At 39.6% G+C, this 20,012-nt stretch overlaps 1 protein-coding gene across 1 annotated transcript; it reads left to right on the top strand.

Moving 5' to 3' along the window:
- Nucleotides 1-560: 560 nt before the first annotated feature.
- SHISA4 (shisa family member 4) lies at nt 561-20,012 on the top strand. The gene is made up of 5 exons (XM_026680871.2): nt 561-694; nt 10,421-10,592; nt 15,784-15,917; nt 16,640-16,813; nt 17,706-20,012. Exons 1-5 carry the CDS (start codon nt 637-639, stop codon nt 17,750-17,752), a joined length of 585 nt encoding a protein of 194 aa, XP_026536656.1. The 5' UTR covers nt 561-636; the 3' UTR covers nt 17,753-20,012.

The following is a 20,012-nucleotide window of genomic DNA, read 5'->3' on the forward strand; positions in this document are numbered from 1 at the left end:
CAAGCCCAAAATTGTAATCCCTGAGCTGTCAGATTCTGTCCCTGGAGTTTTCCTTGAAAGCGTCCTTAAGACACATTTTTCAGATGTTGAAAGTTTGAAACATTTTTACGTTTTCCCTTTTAAAATTGGTTTTCAAAATAGCGGTTACCTCTTGCCACGTTCTTCTTTTGAGTTAGTGTTCCTGAGGTTTTTCTCTTTTATACCGTTAAGTTTTGTTATGATCCTTTAGTTTTTAATTGTGACAAAAAGTTGTTCAGAGAACTTGGAAGGCAGAGAAATGAAGAGTTAAAAACGCTTTCCTCAATTGTACAGTGAAGAATTGTTACCTTGTTTTTTCCTTCATCCCCCCTCAGCCATGCATCACTTTGAGACTCAGAGAACATACTCATAGTTCACCCCCCCACCCCACCCCCCAAAAAACTGGCTGCCGACCAAACCGGTTTGCGACGCCCCGCAGCTCCAACAGCCCGGCCCGGCACGCAAGAAACAGCTCGGTCTAGCCTCCCACCGTGATTCGAGCTTCCCTTCTTGGGAGAAGAGGAGGCGGCCGTGTCCCCCCCCCGGATCCGGTTTCTTCGCGCCCGCCCCTTCCCGCAGCGTCGGCCGGGCATCTGGAAGCCTTTCAGAAGGACGGCGATGGGGAGCTGGGCCCTGGCGTGGACGGTGCTTTGCAGCCTGGTCGCTGCAACCCTGGGTAAGGCCGGGCTGAGGGCCCGCGGCGCGGGTCCGGCGATGGCCTCTCGGCAGCAGGGGAATAGGAGTGAGGCGCAGGCCTGCTCTGCGAAACAAACGCTGGGTCTGCGCCTGGTCGAGGAAGGGTGGGGGTGAGCGATGGTGCTTTTCTGGGCTCTTTCTGGTTGAACCCGGTTTCTGTTTTGGAAACATTTTTCTATTCCCTCCTGAAAGTAAAGGGCGCTCCTGAGCATGTGTGAAATGCCCCATCACAGCTAGAAGAATTAGAAGAGGGGGGGGAACCCTTATGATCCATCCCTCTCTATCTTTGCTATTTAAGAGTGGGACATGCAGTGTTATTTTGCTGCCTTGATGTTGATGTCCGGGGAATAGTAGTGCCGTTTTCATCTAAGGCTGCGTTTATCTCTGTTGAGCTGGTCTCTATTTTTTTTCCCCCGTTAGAAGAGAGCCTTTGGATTGAAATCCTCAACTGGAATATCACCCCCAAATCAATTTTGGAAACTGGAGGACCAGAAAAATAATCATTAATTTAAAAGTCATACCATTAGGGGGAACTTCTGAGTATCTTCCATTAAATTACACAGGAGCTGGGCAGAAGTGTTGGTATGGAATTTGGGAATGGGGAGAAACAGCGCTTGACAATTACACACCAGAACTTTGTGACAGTTGGCCCCACTCCTTCTAGCAGTGCAGGCTCTTGGAAAGACAGAAATGCCTGCATCTAATCATAGTTGGGTCTATTTCTTTTTCCTGTCTTGTTGAAATGTTTGTGGATGATGATTCTCTGTGAATTATTTTTGGCAGTGGTTAAAGGATGCTAACCTGATAATTATAGGAACCCGTGGGAGTTAAATAACCTGAATTATATGAGATTTAAAAATAAAGAAGCTATTTGTAGAAAGGTGAAATTGTGTCTGGACTGAAGAGACTTAATGTTTAGTGACTGAACATGTTGCTGTCTGCTACTCCCAATACTGCATTGCTGATCCCTGGAAAAGTGGAGTTACCTAACCAGATATAAAGTTGCTCTGATATGATTGCGCCAATGTTTTTTTTTTGCTGATATTAGTTTTGACAGTATTATTTTTGTAATGTAGAACTTTTGCACTATGGGATTCAGTATGTTCAGAAAAGACATGTGCCTTTGAAAGTATAATCTAACATTTATGAAAAGTTAACAAATCAGGAAGATACCATAGAATAGTTTCCAAGTTAATGCTTTTAGAAATATAGATTTATAGATCTGCATAAAACATCTATTCTAAAAGAAATAAGGCTAAGTTGTTCTGTGAAAGACCATGTGAAATATGCTAGTAATTCTAATCACTTATAAACTGAACATGTTAATTATCCTTATGTTCATGAACATAACAAGATGGTTTGTTTTTGGGAAGACCAACTCACTAGCTTCTAAGGCACCTTTTCTTAAACTACTGCAGTGATGGCTAACCTTTTTGGCTCCAAGTGCCCAAAGCACGCAAGTGCGTGTGTGAATGTGTGCGTGCATGTGCAAACTCCCAAATGCAATGCGCATGCATCCCTGCACATGTGCCCCACCCCCAATGCATGTGCGTGTTCTCCCATGTATGCACATGCATCCCCGTGGATGAGTCACACCCCCCCACATGTGCAGCAGAGACCTGAAGACTAGGTGGCAGGTGGGAGGCACGCACGCATGCGCAGCAGAACTGAGCTGGGGCGATGGCTCGTGTGCCCGCAGAGAGGGCTCTGTGTGCACCCTCTGGCACACGTGCCATTGGTTCACCATCATGGATCGAGTGTATTCAGGTGGTGGACTGCAACTTCTTTCATCCTCAGCAAGAATGAATAGAGATGGACTATATCCTAATCCTAGTATACCAGATATTGTTCAATAAAAGAAAATAAAGAAATTGCGCATAAAGCTTCATGAAACCTATTTTATGATGAGAAATATGTTTTCAAGTATTGATGCTATGGAACATCTCTTGTTCTGAAGGTGGCCTATTCTTAGAGTATTGCTCCATATCTATTTGAGAACAATTAATATAAACCAGTTATCCCCTAATTTTGCTAATTATGCTACTGTGGCTAAAATTGAATAAATTATTGAAAATGTTTATTGGTTTAAAGTTACAACAGACGAAGGCTTTTTTTTTTCTTATAAGAGAAAAATTGTGTTGTGAAAAGGAGAATACTTCATTATTCAAGATATAAGGATAATGAGGAAAAGGTTTTTTTCAAAGTTCTGGCAGACAGTATAATTGACTTTTATGCAACGTGTCTAGCGATCCCATAGTTTCTTTGTTTTTACCTTATTTGTGAATTCTGACCATTCTGGTGGTTTATGACTTAAGGTATTATGTGGAAATCTAGGTATTGCAACATAGGGCGGTTAAAAATTCTGGCTCCTGAGGAATTTGTTTCAGGCAATTTTGATGATGATGTAGATTCAGGCTAACATTTTCACTGGTAGAAGGGTTTTTAAAAGGTATTTCAGACAAAAAAAAAATCATTTAAAAAACCCAGCTGACTTTCATCCAAGACTTAGTTAAACCACCGTAATAGATTTTCCCATTTGTTTATAATGGATATTGTACTTCTGTTAGATCTAATAACAGTTTATTAGATGATGAATATTTTTCCTCCCAAATAACTACCTCTCAGCTGAGGTATCATTTTACCTTCACTAATGAGTAGAAGAAGCTGTTGAAAACAATACATAAGCAAAATGGTGTCACTCCCTTCATTTGACAAAGCTTCAATACTAAACTGAATATTGATGCTGGGGGGCGGGGGGAGAATATTTGTGCAATACTCTTCTTTCTCCTTGATTTTTCTCTTAGCCCAGTTCATGCCTCATGCGCATCCAGTTTGCATCTCTATGTAGTTCCCTTTCTCTCATTTAATATTCATCCTGTTTCTCCTCTTGCTGAAAGGGCATGCACGTGTGCATACTTGCATGTTAAGTGAAAGTGGTTTATCTGTGCGAGTTTATGTGGGGACCATTTAATGTTGTAAGTGGGGTGACTTATTTTTAATTATTAATTCAATTAATATAACTATAGTTTTGCTCCAAAGCAGCCTCTGGGGAGAGGAATGTTGCTTCTGGCAACCAAAGATGCACACACATATCTTGTGTGACATATGGAGTAATTTACTGGGTGGGAGGAATAAATTTCAAAGATTTTAGCTGATGTTCATAACCCTTAACAATGCAGAAGACTTTTGTCTTTTGTTTGGAATTTCCCCCTCCTATGCTTCCTTTGAGGATAGGGTTTTTTTTAATTTGAACTTTTGTATACAAAATATGTTTAGAATCCTTTTCTTTCTTTCTTTCTTTCTTTCTTTCTTTCTTTCTTTCTTTCTTTCTTTCTTTCTTTCTTCTTTTTTTCGACAGTTGGGAATTACACTGATTTTTGTGCAGTAAAGTGCTATTTGCTTGAGTCTTGTTTTATTTTACACCATCTGTAATCATAATAAAAATAGATACAATTAGAATGAAATCTTGACATATTAAAAAAAACCTCTAATATCCCTTTTGGCTGTAGAACAGCATCCGAAAGGACAGACTTCTAATCATTAAATGAGGTTTCCATTGCTAGAGCCAAAGTGCTTCTTGTCAACTTCACAGAAAGTTAGAAAATATTAATTCTGTTTTTACTGTATGGGATGGAGGGATGGTGCTTATGGCCCAAGATTGCTGGCATTAATTGAGCAAGCATATTCAAGGCAGTTCCAAGGTGAATACCATAGTGGAACTTTGAATTCTTTGAATCTGGGATAAATGAGAATTTGTTGTGGATTTTTGAAGGAAAGGAAGTTCAAAATACTTGAAGATCAGGAAATTCCAATAGCAAGGAGAAAAAAAAATTGATATATCCATTGAGAAGATAAAATTAGATAGGAAGGAATGGATTGTAGAATGAAATAGAAATTATGGCTGATGAATTTCTACTGAATTACTTGATGAAAGGATCTAGCTGGCTTCATTTTTAATGCCTAAAGCAATTTATTCAGTTTGAAAGTATTTCGTATCCTGTTGCCCAGTTTGGATGTACAGCAGTTCTCAAGATCACTATTGGGATTAGTGAATCCTGCTTGTATCTGGAACCTGGTCATTCATTTGTGTAGTGCTGTCCATGGTGCTGACACCTGCAGCTGATTAAGACTCCACGCATTCTTTCACACAACCTGAGAGTGTTTCTCCAATGAGGCCCTGCTTGTGATGGGTATGTTATATCTGCAAACTCTGTTAATGATATATTATCAAGGTAGCTAGTTTTTTGGCCTCTTGATAGTGGCTTTGTATTCTAAAAAACTGTTGAGAAGAACAGGTATGCAATGTTTCATCTCCATATCTTGTATAATTCAATTTTAATTCCCAAACAGCATGTCCAACTAATACAATAGCTAATTGATGTTCTGGAGAGGGATCATAGGAGTTGTGGGATAAACATAAAGAAGTGGAGCTGAAGGGTTCTAATCTTATTGTGAGTCTACAAATAGTACTTATAGTATTACTGTAGTCAAAGCAATAATCAAATTATTTAGCCCAACCTTTCCTAGCTTCATGCATTCTGAATGACTTTAATTTTAATTAAATTAAATTAAAATTTTAATTTAATTAAAATAAGAGCCTCGGTGGCGCAATGATTAGAGTGCAGTACTGCAGGCTACTTCTGCTGGCTGCCTGCAATTTGGCAGTTCAAATCCCACCAGGCTCAAGATTGACTCAGCCTTCATCCTTCTGAAGTGGGTAAAATGAGAACTCTGATTGTTGGCAGCAATATGCTGACTCCATAAAACCGCTCAGAGAGGGCCGTAAAGCACTATAAAGCAGTATATAAGTCTAAGTGCTACTGCTAATTCTCATGATTTCTAGCAGATATAGGCGTTGGTCATGCTACAAAAAGTCCTCAACGTTTTATTTTATTTTTGTTGTATTTTTTAACTTACCATTATGTTTATAACTTGCCTATTTTGAGAGTTTTAGGTTTTTGGAAAGAATCCTGAGAGTTATGTTTGTTTGAGAGAGAATCATTGGCTCAAGATCACCTGTTGAGCCCCATTATTAATGGAGACATCTGACATCTGAACAATGTTGGGCATGCTGGCTATCAATCATGGAATAATTTTACTTGCAGAAGATTGCACATTTGTCAAACTGTTTATTCAGGGTGAATGCATATTTGAAGATTTGAAATAAAAAAGGGATGTTAAGAAAACTGGACTAGAGAAACCCTTTCCCTTTCACAAGGAGGAAGGATATAACTCAGGCAGGAATCCAGCCCTCCTGCAAATGCCCATTGAAGAGGAAGGAAAGTTTCCCCCGGTTTTACATACAATAAGGGATAGGTGCTTTTACTTTTATATACAATAAGGGATAGGTGCTTTTTACTGTACTGAAGACCAGAAATTTTAATTATTCAAACTCTGTAATGGGAAAGCCTTTCCCATGGCTTGGCAATATCCTTGAATAAAATATAAAAAAGTAATTAAATTCAACAATAAATAATTTAAGAAAAACCAATTACGTTTCATGAGCTCATCATCTAAGGTTCAAATGGATATGGATGTATGAAAGACAAGCACTTGCCATATAGCACCCTGGGCTTAACAATTATGGAAAGAAAAGATGAAGAAGTCTGGATAGACAGTATAGTGGGAGAGGAAAAAACTGGAGAAAATCATAAAATACAAATATAATATTGATGAATATGCATTAATATCTTTGTCTGCTCAGATATGTCAGGAGATTAGGTTTATGTTGCCTTGCCGTTTCATCTCTTCATTGTGTCAATGGAGAGGAATTCCAGCTGCCTTCTTCCATCTTTTAAAATGACAAAAACACTAATAAAACCATGTTAAAGGATTTATTTGTTAATTGGTTTTTATAGTCGTCCAGTGCCAGGGAAAAAAGAAGGCTGCAGCTTTTCTCTACAGAAAGAGAGAAATACAATTATTTCTCTTACAGAGCATCAAAGAAAGGAAAGGTAACATAAGACAGAAAATGAAACATGAGGCCTGCTTGTTCAGTGACTGAATGGAGCAACTTTGTGTTTCCTGAGTCTCACTTTTGAACACCAGTCCTTTCATAAACATGATTCATTCCAACCGATCAAGTCTGCAAAACTCTGCTGTAGATTCTCATTAATCCAGTTAATAATCAAGAACCTTACATGGATTAGAGCAGCTTTGCTGGCTGAGGAATTCTGGGAGTTGAAGTCCACAGGTCTTAAAGTTGCCAAGATTGGAGACCCCTGGATTAGAGGAAGGTGGTGGGAGGTAGCACTGAATGTGCATATTTGAAAAAAGACACTATTTATGTTCGTAATACTGTTCACATGAGTCATCATAGGCAATGCATTTGTGATTGAATTTTATTTCATATAAACAAGCAAAGAATAGAGGTATTCTTATTTTTAATAAATGGTGCATAGTGGTGAGTAGCTATCATGCTCTATAAAATAAATATGCGGGGAAATTGGTTTTAAGGTTATGAATCCTGTGCAAGGAGTATAGAATCATTATACTAAAATACAGCATATTATATAATGGGTTAAAGTACTGTATTGTCTTAGTTTTGGAATATCCAAATTAATATATCCACTTGATTATGATACTCTCTTGCAACAAACCTATTGCAACAACCCCATTTGCTTAATGGGGTTGTCTGGACAGTAAATTTGCAGCAAAAGATAAATATTACTAGACAGTTGAAGAGAAAGGGACATTGGGAGAATATATAAAGGACAATGAAGAGGATGCACTGAAGTTGGGACCCAATGAAGGCTTACTGAGTAGTGGAGAGACCAAACTGGCCTACCGAATGAAGAATAGGAAAGAGATATGGAAAGGCAAAATATTATGTGACTAATACTTAAAAAAAACAGCAGAGAAAGCAGATAACAAAGCAGACCTGGCAATGATTAAGAGCAGGAAACTTGAAGAAAGAGACAGAGGGGCAAATTTTGCCTGCACAAGACCAAGCCAAATGCATATAAAGCCAGCATTAAGAAGAAAGCAACAGACAACAAATGCAAGCTCTGCAAAGAAACAATGGGCTACTTAGTTAGTGGCAGCAAGAAGATCACACAGACTGACTACGAACAACAGCATGGCAAAGTAGTATCAATGATGCATTTGCCCGCAAGCAAGAACTGATGAGGCCATAAAGTAGAAAAAGTAATAGAAAATGAAGACACTAAAGTCCTTAAGCAAACAGGCATCTGCCACATAACATCCCAGATTTAACAATTGTTATTGTTATTGCCCAAAAGAGCTGGATAATGGACAGCAAAACAGAAGAAAAAGAATGTGAGAAAATCACAAAATATCTGCAAATAAAAGATGACTGTGGCAAAAGCAGCTTTCCTTGAAAGTACTTGCATCTTGCAATAAGTTTAAAAATCATCAAATAATAATGTCTGCCTATCCCAGATCCTCGGGAAGGATGAAAATGCCAAATCCATTCTAAACAGCTGTCTGACTATGTGGGTAATAATAATAATAATAATAATAATAATAATAATAATAATAATAATAATTAATAATAATAATAATAATAATAATAATAATAATAATAATAATAATAATAATAATAATAATAATAATAATAACAACAACAACAATAATGTATTAATCTTATATGCTGCCCAACCGTCAGTAACTCTAGACAGGTCACAACAATCAAAGATACTATAATTTTATGAATAAAAAAAAAATGACAAGCATAATAAAGCAATGGGTCTCACTCTCTTGTCAAAAACATGTGTGAAGGGTCAGAATGGTATACACCCCTTGAACTTTTGGAAAAGAGGCACAATCTAACTGTAATTAATAAAATGGTTGCAGTGCAGGATAAGCACTTCCAGTCATCTGAAGACAGCTGGTTGTGTTCTATATATGGAGGTCACATGTCTAAATGAAGGGAATTGAATCATAGGAATGAACTCATTTGATATTCTGGGTGGTAATAAAAAACCATAGCCAAACCTAAGCATGCCAGAGAGTACAAGAGTTTCAGTTTTATCTTCCTCTGCTCTGCTAAATTTGACATAACATGATCAACATATGTACCATATACTATTTTTTATTGACAGCATTTATAAATGCATAGTCAACTGTATTTCTAAGAAATACAACAAACCAAGTATGTATCCCTCATCTTTATTTTAATGATACAAGGTTTCATGTAATTAATTTGCCTATAAAGGTTTTTTTTAAGTAACAAATAATACAACTTTACATAGTGATGACAATTTACATATTCACTTACCTGTTACAACAATGATCAAGAGCATGTATCTTATATTTGAATATGCCATATGTTGCATGTAGCTCAAAATCTGTTTTAATTTTGTTAAAAGAAACAATGCATTGGGGCAATAATCTACAAATTTAAGCAGCGTTTATGTTGATGTTTATACTGTAATTTTTATAGAACATGGTTGCCATGATGATCATGGCCAATACACGATTTTCCTTGAAGACAAAATGATGTGGATCAGTCCCCAGAAGATATTGTCTCCTATACCAGCTTTTCATTTCCTTTTGTTTTGTAGAAGGCAAATTCCCATACTGTCTAAGAAAATACTGAACTATAGGTAGCCCTTGACTTACAACCTTTTGTTTAATGACAGTTCAAATTACAACAGCATTGAAAAATGCGACTTAGGATTGTTTATCACAGTTACAACCTTGGCAGCATCCCCATAATTGTGTGATCAAAATTCAGATGCTTGACAACTGGTTCATGTTCATGACTGTTGCTGTGTCCCAAGGTCATGTGATTATCTTTTGCAACCTTCTCGCAAGCAAAGTCGATGGGGAAGCTAGATTCACTTAACAACTGGGTTACTAGCTTATCAACTGCAGTGATTCACTTAACGATTGTGGCACAATAAGTTCTAAAATGGGGCAAAATTCACCAAACAAATGTCTCACTTAACAGCATAAATTTTGGGCTCAAATTGTTGTAAGTCGGGGACTACCTGTATGTCCTCCTAGTATATTTAAATTGTATAAATACCTATTGTAATTTCAGTTATGCTTTGAAGCATTCTGATATTTCTAGAAGCTGGCACTTTACTTTGTTACATAGCAGCTTCCTACTATTTTTTTTCATTTAAAAAGATCTGAAAAATATTAAGCCTGGGAGTCTTATAACTACCAAAGAAAATATCCATTTTCATTATGTTGCCAACTTCTGCATTATTGCTTTTATATTTAAAAAGTAGAGATAGAGAATGATGTTTATATTCAGCAGCAACTTGGGATTGTGAATGGTACAATTTATGAAAAAACCATTAATAGTGTAATTAATTAAATTAAATTAATTGAATAAAAATATTTTTTTACAAAAATTGGAAAAACGTACAAGTCCGTACGCAAATTGTGTGAGATTTCAAGAAAACCAAAACCTTGCAAGAAGATAAGGAGATTTTGGCATTCTTACCTAATGTCAAAGAACATCTTACATGATTTTGTAAGATCTAATGATCTCACAAACATTTTTCAAGTTTAATTTTAAATTTTATGATGGCCCTGCTATTGTGAAAGACCATGTAATGATAGCTTGCAAAATTCTGGAAGACCTTTGACTTTAGGTCCTTGAGTTATTCCTAGGGACTGATGTGTGGGAAATTTCAGGGTGTTCCCCTGAACAGTGTTTTCTTAGAGGATTTTTCACTGCTTTCTATTTTCTATGGAATTGATAAAAGGAGTGTCTTCTTTCTCCTTCCAGTCTCAGCTGATGAAGACTGCAAGTGGTATATAGACAGAAATGGCTCCTGGCACCGTGGCATCGACTGCAACTTCCCTTCTTTCTGCTGTGGTGACTGCTACCATCGCTTCTGCTGCTTTGATATCAGGAACCTTCTCACTGAACGGCAGCAAAAGCACTGCATGGCCTTTGGGTAAAAATATGTACTAGCCACAGAAGGTGGTTGAAAGCATCAAGATTGTGACTGAAGACTTAGAGTTACCTCTGAAGTGCCAAAAGGAACAAAGCAGAGGGATATAAGCAACCCCTCAGATATGTGTGTGTGTGTGTGTGTATGTATGTAGATTTTCAAGGGAACCCATATGTATGTGTGTGTGTGTTTGTGTGTGTGTGTAGATTTTCACGGGTACAGATATGCAGGCCTTGGTGTGTTCGGGTCTTTTCCCGTGTAAGATTGAGAGTATCTTGCCGACGTTTCGACGAGGTCCCACTTGCCATCTTCAGGCTGATGCTTTCGGCTTTGTGCTTTGTTTTTATGACTGAGACATAGCTAGGGGATCAGTCTGGTCAGAGCAGAATGGAATGGGGAACAGATGCTTCATCCTTTCTTAGGAGGGTGTCCAGTTTTCTGAAGTCACATTTCTTCCTACGTAATTGTAGTAATAGCAATAGCACTTAGATTTATATACTGCTTCACAGTGCTTTACAGCCCTCTAAGTGGTTTACAGAGTCAGCGTATTTCCCCCAACAACCTGGGTCCTCATTTTACCCACCTCAGAAGGATGGAAGGCTGAGTCAACCTTGAGCCTGGTGGGATTTGAACTGCCAAATTGCAGGCAGGCAGCAGAAGCAGCCTGCAGTACTGCACTCTAATCGCTGCACCACCGAGGCTCTTTAATTAAAATTAAAGTCATTCAAAATGCATGAAGCTAGGAAAGGTTGGGTTAAGTAATTTGATTATTGCTTTGATTTGAACTGCCAAATTGCAGGCAGCCGGCAGTCAAGAGAAGTACCCTGCAGTACTGTACTCTAAACCACTGCGCCACCGCAGTAATGGTAATTATGGTTGGGAAAAAAGGCCCTGGGGAAAGAGACAAGCTCTCTTTTCTTCCTTGTCCTGATCAAATCCAGCTTCCCTTGCAGTTAAATCTGTATAATGGAACCAGTACCCAAAACTTTCATGAGCCACATGTGATATTTGTGCCTTGATTATGAACTCTTGCCATAACCCATGGTTTATAAGCCATAAAGCTTGGTTCACATAACTTGCTAAGCCAGAACCCAATATACTCTTGCTATATAGCTTGGGAAATGAGACACTAGTTGCACACTTCATAAGAGTTGAAGGTGCAGAGGCTGAAATCTCTAATTCTCATTGTCAGAGAACAGCAAAAACTTCCAAAGGCAAGTAAGTAACCATTGGCTTCTGAGTATTAACTTTTTTTTTAAAAAAAAAGCAACATGAGACCAATAATTAAACTGTAGACAAATATATATAAAGGTTGTTGGGTGTTGTTAAGAGAACTTCTAATGGATAATTTTTGATACATAGATCTACTTGCCTAAATTTTCCAACCATTTTAGGAATGCGGAGTAGGAAGAGTTTCTAACACATACCTGGTATACCCTCACACATTTCCTTTAACTAGGTCTAAAGTAGAGCTGGAAAAATCTTTTTCAAGAATAAATGGTGGATAATGGATATCATTCCCAAATGAGACTAGGCCTTACAGAGCTCCATAATCCTGAAAAGATAAAAAAAAAAGTTTAAGTTTAATTAAAGTGTCCTGTTTCAAAAGCACTGGAGCAAGATTTTTGTTCTGCTCTCAAGTTTTCTACTTAGTTTGGCTAACTGTCTTGTTGATACTCTTTTGAATGAAGTTGTGATTTTTGTTTTCATTTTCAACCATGATGATAGCAAGAGTATTGAAAATATTGAAGTATTGAATTTAAATATAGTATTGAAAAGTTGTAATGATTTTATCTATTTCTGCAGTGGTTGCTGAAGCATAAAGTGGAGATTCTTACATTTCTAACTGTGGGATTTGAAACTATTTTTAATAGTTTTTAAAAAAATATTTAAAAAATAAGCCCATATGTTTGTATCTTAATTAAATCAACTCTTTGGTAGGAATGCACTAATGTATTTAGGAATTTATTTATTTAATTTATATTGCTGCCTATGGCGACTTGAGGCGGCTTATACAATGTAGAACCATATTTAAAACAAAAAATCAAAATCAAAAACTAACAAAAAGAATCAAATAAATTAATAAAGTACAATAGAACAAAATCTGGAAAAAAATGAAAAATAAAATGAAAAATCACCCCCCCAACTCCCACCCCCTGCCCCGATGACAGCAGAACACACTAGCCATTTGATGGGCTCCATCCTGCTCTGGGTTGCCCAGGCCCGCTGGCAAAACCAGATCTTCAGTGCCTTCCGAAAGAGTGCTAGAGTGGGGGCCATTCTAATCTCTGAGGGAATGATATTCCAGAGAGAGGGAGCCACCACAGAGAAGGCCCTTCTTCTGGGTCCCACAGGTGTATCACCCTCAGGGGTGGGACCCGCAACATTCCCTGCCTCCCCACTCTAATGGGTCGGATAGATGTGACCGGCAAGAGACATTCCCTCAGATAACCCGGGCCCAAGCCATGAAGGGCTTTAAAGGTTACAACCAGCACCTTGAATTGCACCTGAAAGCAAATCGGCAACAAATGCAGCTCCTGCAGGAGAGGTGACACATGTGCATACTGGGGTCTGCACAGAACCATGTGGGCCGCTGCATTTTGCACCAGCTGGAGCTTCTGGATGCTCTTTAAGGGCAGTGCCATGTAGAGCTTGTTGTAATAATCAAGACAGAAGTGACTAGGGCATGAGTGACTGTGAGCAGAGACCGCTGGTCCAGGAGAGGGCATAATTGGTGCACAACTTGCAGTTGTGCAAAGGCCCTCCTGGCCATGACCGCCACCTGCTTTTCAAGCAGGAGTTGTGAGTCCAGGAAAACCCTTAGATTATGCACAGGGTCTGTTTGGGATAGTGCTATCCCATCCAAGACCAAAGGTGGCAATTCTCCCTGAGCCAACAAACCCCAAACCCAGAGCCACTTGGTCTTCCAAGGGTTTAGTTTCAAACTGTTGCTCCCCATCCAGTCCCTAACAGCCTCCAGGCACTGCAAGAGAGAGGACACAGCAACACTTAACTCACCACAGGCTGAGACACAGCTGAGTATCACCAGCAAATTGGTGATACCTCAGTCCATGGTGACAGATGATCTCACTTAGTGGCTTCATATAAATGTTGAACAGGAGCGGAGAGAGTACCAAGCCCTGTGGAACCCCGTAAAGCAGTGGGCGAGGGCTGGATCTCTCCCCTCCTATCAACACTGACTGAGAACGGCCGCAGAGGAAGGAAGTGAACCAAGACAGCACAAGGCCTCCCACTCCCATCCCCTGAAGCTGCCCCAGGAGACTCCCATGGTCAATGGTATCAAATGCCGCCGAGAGGTCAAGTAGAACAAGGATGGATGCACTATCCCCATCCCGCTCCTGCCAGAGATCATCCAAAAGTGCGACCAATGCCATTTCTGTCCCAAACCCAGGCCTGAATCCTGACTGGTAGGGGTCGAGATAATCTGTTTCATCCAGAAACCCCTGGAGCTGCTGTGCAACCACCTTCTCAACAACCTTCCCCCAAAAGGGAAGATTGGAAACAGGCTGGAAATTATCCAACTAGGTGGAGTCCGGTGATGGTTTCTTAAGAAGAGGGCAGACCACAGCCTCCTTAAAGTGCTGGGGCACTGTCGCCTCCTGTAGAGAAGCATTAATCACCTCCAAAGTCCACCCGCCTGCCACTTCCTGGGAAGCTTTCACAAGCCAGGAGGGACATGGGTCTAAAACACAGGTGCTTGCACGCATACTTCCTAGGATCCTGTTCACTTCCTCAGGAGCAACAGGGTCAAACCATTCCCAGATAACAGGACAAGAACCTGCCTCCGGAGCTTCCATCAGACCAGCAATCATACTGGCATCTAACTGGGAATGAAGTCCTTCATTTCATTTTTGTCCTTCAGAAAATCCACAAATTCCTCACCGCGCCCCTTCAGGTAGACCTCAATCTCCTCCTTCCCTAGGAGGAGACAGCTCACCTTTAAGAGGGTCACTGGGCGATTATCTGCAGATGCAATTAGTGTGGAGAAGTATTTACACTTCGCCACATGAATCGCCACAAGGTAGGCCTTAGTAGCAGCTCTTACCCGTGTTCGATCGAGTTCATCTCCTGTCTTCCACCAGCGGCGCTCTAGACATCTCATGTGTTTCATCCTCTAAGTTCTTCTGTATACCACGGGGCACAGAGAGATCTATGGGTGAGGAGAGGTCGCAAGGCTACAATCCTATCCAGAGCCTCAGTCACCTTCCTATTCCAAACAGTGACTAAGAGTTTAGCTGGACTGCATAATGGATCTGCAGTTATAACCCCCTTCTGGAATCCAATCTGGGTCCATTAGTCGATGGGGGCAGATCATTAGTCGATGGGGGCAGATCAATCTAATAGGTCCTGCCTCCCTGCGAGTGTGTGTGTGAAGCTTTTGAGAAACTCATTGCCACCAGACTGTGATCTGACCATGATAAGGGGATCAAGGACAGGTTCACCAATTTCAGGTCACATAGACACTGCTCTGACAAGAACACCAAATCGGGAGTGTGACCACTATTACTGGTCGGGCTCTGGATAATCTGGGACAGGCCCATGGAAGTCATGGTTTCCATGAAATTCCTCTCAGTGAATTTTGAAGGGGGGTATTGTTTGAGGAATTCATGGTCAAATAAATACTACCAACCAGAAATCTCCTTCTCTTTCCTCTTCTTCCATCCCTATAGGCCCAAGCAGGCCACAGAAGGACTGGGGAAACTCTGCATTTTTTAAAGCAGCTTTGCTAAAATCCATCTTCGTTTTAAAAGTCCATGATCACAGCAATGTGAGAATCTGCCCTGACAATGGTTCTTTTGTGCATCATTTCCTGGACTGTCTATTTGACAGTGTTCACGACACCCTGATCCATCCAAGGTCTCAAGAAACAAAGAAGCCTTCTTCAAATAATATCTGGGCGCTATTGCTACTACATACTTCTTTTAAAATATTACATAAATCAGGAAGAGATTCCTTGGTCACCTGCTATATTTTTAAAAGTCCTTTGCCATATTTGACAGATTTTTTCTTTGTTTTTTAACTGGGCCCAAAGATACCTTGTGAAGGTGGGCAGTACAAGTGACTGGCTTTTTGAGAATTCATCCATCCCTGTCTTGTAGAGCACTCATTAGTATCTGTTTCAATAGCAGATTCTGTAGCATGAACATAATTTATCTTTGTCTGTGCTCTGCAGCCCGAGGACCATTGCTGGCATCGCTTCAGCTGTGATTCTCTTTGTGGCCATTGTTGCCACCATTGTCTGCTGCTTCCTGTGCTCCTGCTGCTACTTGTACCAGCGACGGCATCACATGCAGACTCCTTATCAAGGTAGAAAATGCCCTTCTGTTGTGGCCTACTGGGAGAGATGGGGGGGAAACTGGGAATGCTGGAGGGAGTCAGTTGACTGATAATGTCATAAATAGCAATTCAACAAGGTGGGAAGGGAAGACATATGTTTTAATTCCCGCTACAAAGGAAACTGGGAATTTCCTATTACAATTGCAGAGCTCCGTATTTTACTTCAAAGTAGCATTATCTTATTGAAATCTATGTCATTCTTGCTTTCGTGATTTTGCCAGCTACATTGGGCTTTCTACCAAAATCTTCTTTCTCATAGATATAAGACCATATTTGCAATTAGTCTTATGCTGCTTAGAGGAGCATTCTGATGGGAGAATCTTTTCCAGAGTCAGGCTGCCAGAGAAATGGATTGCAGCTGCAATCCAACACATCTCTACTACAAACTAGCAAATTGGGAGAAGATGGCCTTATAACATGCAGAATTATCAATAATGTTTGTGGAGATCTAGATTCAAAGGAGGAAAGGTGATGCACACCAGAGAACAGATTATACCTACTGCATCTCCTGAAATCAAACATGTCTTTTCCTGGAATTGTGTTATAATGCTGGGACAAGATGTGGCTTCCAACAGATATGATGCCTGTGTACATGCATGCTCCAAGCTGCCTCTTCTCCTTCAAATCCAGATTGCTCCACAGATTTACTATCAACGCAGACCATGCACTTAATAAAAGTTTGTCAAATCCAGGTCAAGAGATTCCACTTTCTGGTTATCCTGATCAGCCACCAGACCCTTATCCTATGGATCCAAAAGCAGGGCCAGCATTTCATCCTGGATATGCCCCTGTGTTTCCCTACCCACCTACAGTTCCAGCACAGTATCCTCTATATCCACCTGGGCCACCATACTACAATCCTTCAGGTAAGAAAAGAGTATAAATGATAAGCTGGACTTACTTCCTATCCAGGTACGGTGCAGACATATTCAGTATGAACTCTCAAAATGTCATTCAAGCATGGGCAAAGAATTATAAGAGCTGCAATTCTCTAGAGACCTTGTTAAGAAAATGTCACACACAAATGATCCACAATATTCATTAAGTCATAGGCACGGAACAAATCTTGGTAAGTGTAGATAGAAGAAATTCTATTAATGCTTCTGATTAGACAAGGGTAAGCCTTAATTGAGTTTCGTGTGAGAGATTTAATCTCTTCATCATCTCTTAATTGGTAAGATAAAGATTGATTAAAACTGAGGATGTATTGAAATAACATGGAACAGCAGGAAAGGAAAATTAAGGTTATAGGAACAAGAACAAAGAAAAACATGGAGGTAGGTTTGTCCTATAAAACCCAAATGGCCATGAGTAAAGCAAGGCAAAATAAAAGGCTTATCCCCCTAAATACTACAGTAACATGAAATGTAGCAATGTAACAGAATAAAATATATAGAAACATGACATTTCTGTAGCACTTCTATATCACGGCTGCAAAGGTGAGGACCACTAGATGACAACAAAGAATTCCCTTACTATCACCTAGTAGCGATCTGGAGTTTTACAGGTCCGAGTATGGTAATTTAGTAATCCTCATATATGTGGCAACCATCTAACCTTGAATTAGACTTTGGCGTTTCTGTAAAAATGTGCTTCAAGTTCAACTTAGTGTATGACGATTTATTGACGTAAGCCTTCCTACTATGGTAGTTTCCTATCCAAGTACTAAAGTCTAACTTTGCTTTATATTTGCAAGACCAGCAAAGATTGGCAAAGTTCTGCTAAGCTTATACTAATGGTCAGTTTCTTCTTCTGCAGCTCCTCCACCATACATCCCACCGCAACCAACACAGCCCAGCACTTGAGAAGAATCTTGGAGGACTAATCAAAAGAAGCCTTTCTCTATGGGCCTGCTAACTCCCTTTTTACAGAACTTGTAGGGGGACTCCAACTGTGCTGAAACCCTAGCCTGTGTCAGTATTTGCCAGTGTTTTTAAAAAAATTAGTTTTCTGCATGGTAGGAAGCATTGTGACTTTTAATTCTTTTCTCCACTCAATCCAGATACTGAGAGAATCACCTTGCCCTCCTCACTTACTATATGGTTCAAGAAGTAGCTGATGATTACAAATGCAAGTGCCCAAAGCTTGTGCAAGCACCATACGTGTAATTTGGCAGATTTTTCCTCTCTGAAACCAAACTTTTCAGAGGGAGTGGGTAGGCAGATTGCCTCCAGGGGGTTGCAAAGATCTAAGTGAAACTCTCTTTCCCTAAACTGCCAGGAGGATCAATTTTAGTTCCATTCTTCATAACTTCCAGGTGATTTCCAGGTGTCTTAAGGAAGCCCTGAGGCCTAAGATGGATATACATATAGAAAGTCTGAAGATATTTGGTGCTGCTAAAGATCCTTACTGCTTGAAATCCCATAAAGGTTCCCAAATAAAGCTGTACATGCAATTAATACATAGGAAAAGCAGATGAGCCCAGAAAGACTCCTTTAAAGATGAGATGAGGAATAGACAAGAGAAGGCACACTGACTTTCATGCTCCTTAGCACAGAATGATAAGAAGTCCAATATCTGAAGATATAGAGATCAAACTCTGGGCATTTCATATACAACTGAAAATACAGATTTTCTATGTTTTCCCAGGAAAAAAATAGGTGACAAAAGCAATTCTTTTCAATTGAGCATAATTTGGATTTTCAGAGGGATTTTTAAAATGATTTCTCTACTGGATTGAAATTTCTCTTGTGCATTCCACACCAATCTAATGAGAGTTAACTTTTCACCATGATATTATAAATTTCAGTATAAACTGCCCTCAGTATTTGAAAAGGTAAAGTAAGCATTTAAATCAGATTGTGAATTCTTTACTAATGGCAGAGGTATCTTGTTGAGTTCACATGTTAACTTCATTAACATGAAGTGCAAATGTGAAAACAGGACAATATCATTTAGGATGCTTGCTGTTTTTGGTTATAGTCACTGCCCAAAGTAACTATAAGAATTTCTTTCAAATCTTATGTGTTTTCTCCCATGGTGAGACCCCTTTCATGTACATAAATCCATGTTCTTTCATAATATTCTAACTCAGTCGATTCTTTTCACTAAAAAAGATTAGTTAAGATTAGCTAGCCTCTTTACTTATCCTGAATCCAAATCTCAGATTTGCCTCCAATCAATTAATTGTACTCCTGAGGCATGGGAATGCCTATTAAGAAATGGGTGCCTATTATTTATGCAGTGTAGCCTATTTCTCCCGAAAGTCCTTGGTGTTTATTGTGGCTCTATCTGCATTTTATTATGTGCAAAATCTAATATTCTGCCACTGGAATATTGCAAAGAACACTGGAGTTCTCTGTTTTCTTCCTGACTATGTCAGTCTGGCCATTCTAGGGCAGTCTCATAGATTTCCAGAACAGAAAGTCATTTATGGTGTAGTTTTAAGAAGCTGCTGCAGAATAGTACGTTTTGCACATTCCTGCTGCATTCTTGCTGCATGACCCAATTCATCAATCTGCCACTACATCTCATCGTTCTTTCCAAACATCAGCAAGATTTAGTGTGATAAGTTTGGACAGTCCCACCTATTCCTCCCCACCTGCTGAAGGGATATTAACTTCGTACTTGCCAGTATTGCAAAGGCTGTATTATTTGGAGCACAGAGAAGGCTGGAGAAGCAAGACAAATGCATGATGCTTCAACCAGAGTATAAAGACAATTCCTGTGCAAGAAAAGGCCACCATGTGCTATGATGCCCACTAACTTCATGGCTTCCAGTAACTGGGAAAACATGTTAGCCAAGTTGAAGAAGCCATGCATTGGCCATATGCCTTTGATGTTGCACAGAGCTCTGCAAAAGCAAAGGGTTTAGCAATGCTGAAGCAACACATCTTCTCCTTGCATTTTACCATTTCTAATTCCTGCAAGAAATTTTTGGAGGAAGGAGTTAATCGAGTCAGCCCTTTTGCTCAAACCACATTCCCACTGTGTGGGAATGGCCTGCTGAATTGCGGCAGCAGTTGCACCGCTGTCTTTTTTTTCTAACCAGAATGGCAAACGTTTGCTCTGCAAAATGTTCGTTACAATGTGAATTAAAGCTGTAAATACTGATTAAGTTACTGA

Source organism: Notechis scutatus, chromosome 3 (assembly GCF_049901735.1).
Source record: "Notechis scutatus isolate UNSWTSFEM ecotype Mainland chromosome 3, rNotScu1.2, whole genome shotgun sequence".
NCBI classification, from domain to species: Eukaryota; Metazoa; Chordata; class Lepidosauria; order Squamata; family Elapidae; genus Notechis; species Notechis scutatus.

Excerpts from the sequence above, each read along its gene's own strand:
- SHISA4 (XM_026680871.2), top strand. The coding sequence starts at position 637 with ATGGGGAGCTGGGCCCTGGCGTGGACGGTGCTTTGCAGCCTGGTCGCT. Across the intron at positions 695-10,420 it reads CCTGGTCGCTGCAACCCTGG|TCTCAGCTGATGAAGACTGC; the intron begins GTAAGGCCGGGC and ends TTCTCCTTCCAG. Across the intron at positions 16,814-17,705 it reads ACCATACTACAATCCTTCAG|CTCCTCCACCATACATCCCA; the intron begins GTAAGAAAAGAG and ends CTTCTTCTGCAG.